Source organism: Temnothorax curvispinosus, unplaced genomic scaffold (assembly GCF_003070985.1).
Source record: "Temnothorax curvispinosus isolate PA1 unplaced genomic scaffold, ASM307098v1 QBEX01012345.1, whole genome shotgun sequence".
NCBI lineage: Eukaryota > Metazoa > Arthropoda > Insecta > Hymenoptera > Formicidae > Temnothorax > Temnothorax curvispinosus.
Window position 1 is genome coordinate 1 of NW_020222125.1, and position 4,001 is coordinate 4,001.

Consider the following 4,001-nt stretch of genomic DNA (forward strand, 5'->3'; position numbering starts at 1 on the left):
TGTCAATTTGAATCGGTCGCCTGTGGAGCAGGGCCCATCGGCAGGGGGCACAGCTTCACTAGGGGACGCGTGATCGTGCCGTCCGCCACCCGCACCGTGGCGACACGCGGGACGCCGTCGCTGCCCGGATGCAGCGCCTCCACTCGTCCTCGCCTCCAACGCAGAGGAGGCATATTGGCGTCCTTGAGGAGGACTAACGCACCGACACTGAGCGGGTTGACGGAGGTCCACCATTTGGGACGCTGTTGCAGCGTATGGAGATACTCCTGATGCCAACGCTTCCAGAAGTCCTGGTGTATTCGTTGGACGAGTTGCCACCGACTCAGACGATTCATCGGTAACGGGGTCACGTCTTGAGTGGGAACGGAGACGAGCGGTTCCATCGTGAGGAAGTGACCCGGCGATAGGACTTCGAGGTCGGCAGGGTCGGTGCTCATCGGGCAGAGGGGTCTGGAATTCAAGACGGCCTCGACCTGCGCGAGGACCGTCGTGAATTCCTCTATTGAGAGGACTTGATCACCCACGGTCCGCCGCAGGTGGGTTTTAAAGGTCTTGACTCCCGCCTCCCAGAGGCCCCCGAAGTGGGGCGCGGAGGGAGGATTAAAGGACCACTTGATCTTTTCTCGCTCCGCTGCGAGGCTCATGCGGCTTTCTAGTTCCCGTGCGGCCCCTACAAAATTCGTTCCGCAGTCGCTGTAGAGAAGCGAGCAGCGTCCGCGTCGGGCCACAAAGCGTCGCAGCGCAGTGAGGAAGGAGTCGGTGGACAACGAGAAGGCGGCTTCCAGGTGCACCGCCTTAACCGAAAAGCATACGAAAAGGCACGCGTACACTTTGACGGAGGTGACCCCCCGGGCTCGTCGCGTAACTATGTTGAACGGTCCCGCGAAATCAACGCCGCTGATCGAAAATGGCTTGGCCCGTCGGACCCGATCAGCCGGTAGTTCCGCCATGAGGGGCTGAGAGGTGTGTGGATTTACGCGAAAACATTGATGACATCTCGAGAGTACGCGTTGTATAGCGCGATGCACCCCGAGGACCCAATAATGTTGCGTGAGCAGGTATTGCAGCGTGCGCCGACCAGGGTGCATGTTCGTGCGGTGCACGTGTTCGATAACGAGATCCGTGAGCCTATGTTTACAGGGCAGTAAGGCAGGGTGCTTGTTCTCGAATGTCAATCCGGATTTTGCAAGCCTGCCGCCCACCCTGAGAATACCCACCGGATCAAGGAAGGGAGCTAGTTTGCGAAAGGGCTTGGGGAGCCTTCTCCCGCTTTGAAGACGATCGATCTCATCGCGGAAAGCATCCGCCTGTACACTCTTCACAACGAGTAGTAACGCGGAATGCAGTTCGAGCTGATCTATGGCCAAAGTCGTAGGAGCAGATTTTGCACGGAAGTGATGTACAAACCTGAGAATGTATGCTATAATTCGGCCAATTTTCTCGATTGAAGAGAATCTTTCGAGCAATGAATGTACCGCGTCAGGCGGATCGAGCGCCACGAGCGATACGATTTTCTCCTCCTCGATCGGAGGGGTTTCCGAACCGTGGGAAGGCTCAACTCGGGGTTCGAAGCGAACAAGCCACTCAGGGCCTGCCCACCACATCGAACTGGCCACCAGATCGCGAGGATAAAGCCCGCGGGAGCAGTGATCCGCCGGATTGGACTCCGTGTCGACGTGACCCCAAGCTGATACCGGCACGTTGTCCTGAATGAGGGCAACGCGATTTCTAACGAAGGTCTTCCACCGTTGTGGTGCTGAGCGGATCCAGGCCCGGGCGACCTCGGAATCCGTCCAAGCATACTCGTCGTCAATGTCAAGGTGTCCGCGGAGGGTGCGCCGGACGTACGCGATTAATTTAGACAAGAGCAAAGCCGCGCAGAGCTCCAGACGGGGAATGGTGAGGGGGCGAAGCGGGGCGACCTTAGACTTGGCGCACAGTAATCGGACCCCGACGCCGTCGCGCGTAACGATTCGCAGATAAATCACGGCTCCGTACCCCAGCTCGCTGGCATCGCAGAACCCGTGGAGTTCGCAGCGATCTACATGGCACGAGTTAAACGCGCGAGGAACGCGAAGGGAAGATAACACGCCGAGCTCCGTCTGGAAACGACTCCAACTGCGACGAATGTCCATCGGAGGCTCATCATCCCAATCTAACTTGAGGGTCCACAGACGCTGAATTAAGCACTTCGCGGTAAAGGTGAGTGGGGCCAGAAAACCCAGGGGGTCGAATATGCGCGCTACTTCCGACAGTATAGTGCGTTTGGTGCACTCACGATCCAACGCGTTGACTTGAAACCCAAAACTGTCAGATTGTGAGTGCCACCGAAGGCCCAATATCTTCTGAGATTGATCCTCGCTTGACTCGAAATCTAACATCGATTGGCTACATAACTGCGGGTCGAGGCCCTCCAGCGCGGCAGGATGGCTGCTCGACCACTTTCGAAGCTCGAAGCCGGCGCTTCGGAGAAGTGATAGCAATTGGTCGCGGAGTGCACGAGCCTGTTCCACCGTCCGAACGCTTGTCACGACGTCATCCACATACAGCGCCTCGAGTAGGGCTGCGAACGCTAGAGGATATTTCTCGCGGTATTGATGAGCTAACTGGAGCAAACAATAGATCGCCAAGAACGGGGAGGCGCTAAAGCCGAATGTAACTGTTTTGAGGAGATAGTCGAGGATAGGGTCCGACTCCGAGAAGCGCCAGACGATACGTTGGTAGTTGCATTGCTCCGGGCTTATCCAAATCTGGCGAAACATCTGCTTCACGTCCGCGGTTAGAGCGATCGCTTCGGCACGGAACCGAAGCAGGATGGCGAGCAGGTCCTGCTGCAGCTTCGGACCGCTGAGCAGGGTGTCGTTGATCGACAGACCGTCCGGGCCTCGCGAGGACGCGTTGAACACCACCCGCAACTTAGTGGTAGTGCTATCGAGTTTATACACACCGTGGTGCGGTAGATAATAAATGTGGCCATCCGACGGGAATGGATTGCGAATTACCTTCATGTGTCCGCTATCAAGATAGTCCCGCATGAAACTATTGTAACCAGCTCTGAACTCCGGATCCGATTTAAATCGACGTTCTAGTGCGCGGAGACGACTAACCGCAATGGAGCGCGAGCCGACGAATGTAGGAGGATCCGACACGAACGGGTACGAGACCACGAAACGACCCGAGGGGTCACGATACGTGGTCTTGGCGAAGATTTCTTTGCAGCGTCGATCCTCGTCCGAACAAGGAGCGTCCTCCGGCACCTCCTCCAATTGCCAAAAGCGACCCACCGATGTCGCGATCGACTCGAGCGTAGTCGCGAATGACCTCAGGGGCGCCGCCTGGACTGATGGGGATACCGCGCCCGTCAGAACCCATCCGAAGACTGAATTGAAGGCGTCGGGTTCTCCCCTTTCCCCCTTACGACGGCCCCCCCGTAGCACCGACACAAACGAGTCCGCCTCCAGGAGGATGTCAACACCGCCGGGCACAAAATATTCGGGATCCGCGAGCGGCAATCCCTTCAAGTGTTTCCACGGCTGGACCTCCACCTTGTCATTAGGCAGCGGCGAGGTTATGCGCGAGAGGACCGTAGCCTCTATCGAGAACCGAGTGTCGTCGCGACCGCGCGCGCGGATCACGAGGGAGGTGAGGCCCCTCGTCGTGGCCGCCCTGGCTTCGTTTATCGCCAACACGGTTGCACTGTGTTTGGTGCGACGAAAGCCGCCCTTCCGGAGGCAGCCCTCGGTAATAAAGTTGGCCTGACTCGCGCTGTCCAGCAATATGCGTATGGGGAACGCATGGCCACGCGCGTCTATCGCCTCGGCTCGTACGGTGGACAGGAGGACGATTCTATTGGCCCGGCTAATCATTGTTACAATCGGCGCATCCTCCGACTGAGGAGCGGGTACGGCGTCCGGTTTGGCAGGAGTCGCGCTAATGGGTTCGGGCTTAGGGGTGGTATTAGAGCTCTGCTCGTAATGCAGAAGCGTATGATGCTTTGTGCC

General features: G+C 57.8%; 1 protein-coding gene across 1 annotated transcript; it reads right to left on the bottom strand.

Annotated features, from left to right (window-relative positions):
* Positions 1 to 59: 59 nt before the first annotated feature.
* LOC112462388 lies at positions 60 to 3,866 on the bottom strand (the record flags this gene model as incomplete). The annotated part of the gene is made up of 1 exon (XM_025028133.1): positions 60 to 3,866. A coding segment is annotated over exon 1 (3,807 nt), but the record flags the coding sequence as incomplete, so codon positions are not given.
* Positions 3,867 to 4,001: the final 135 nt, after the last annotated feature.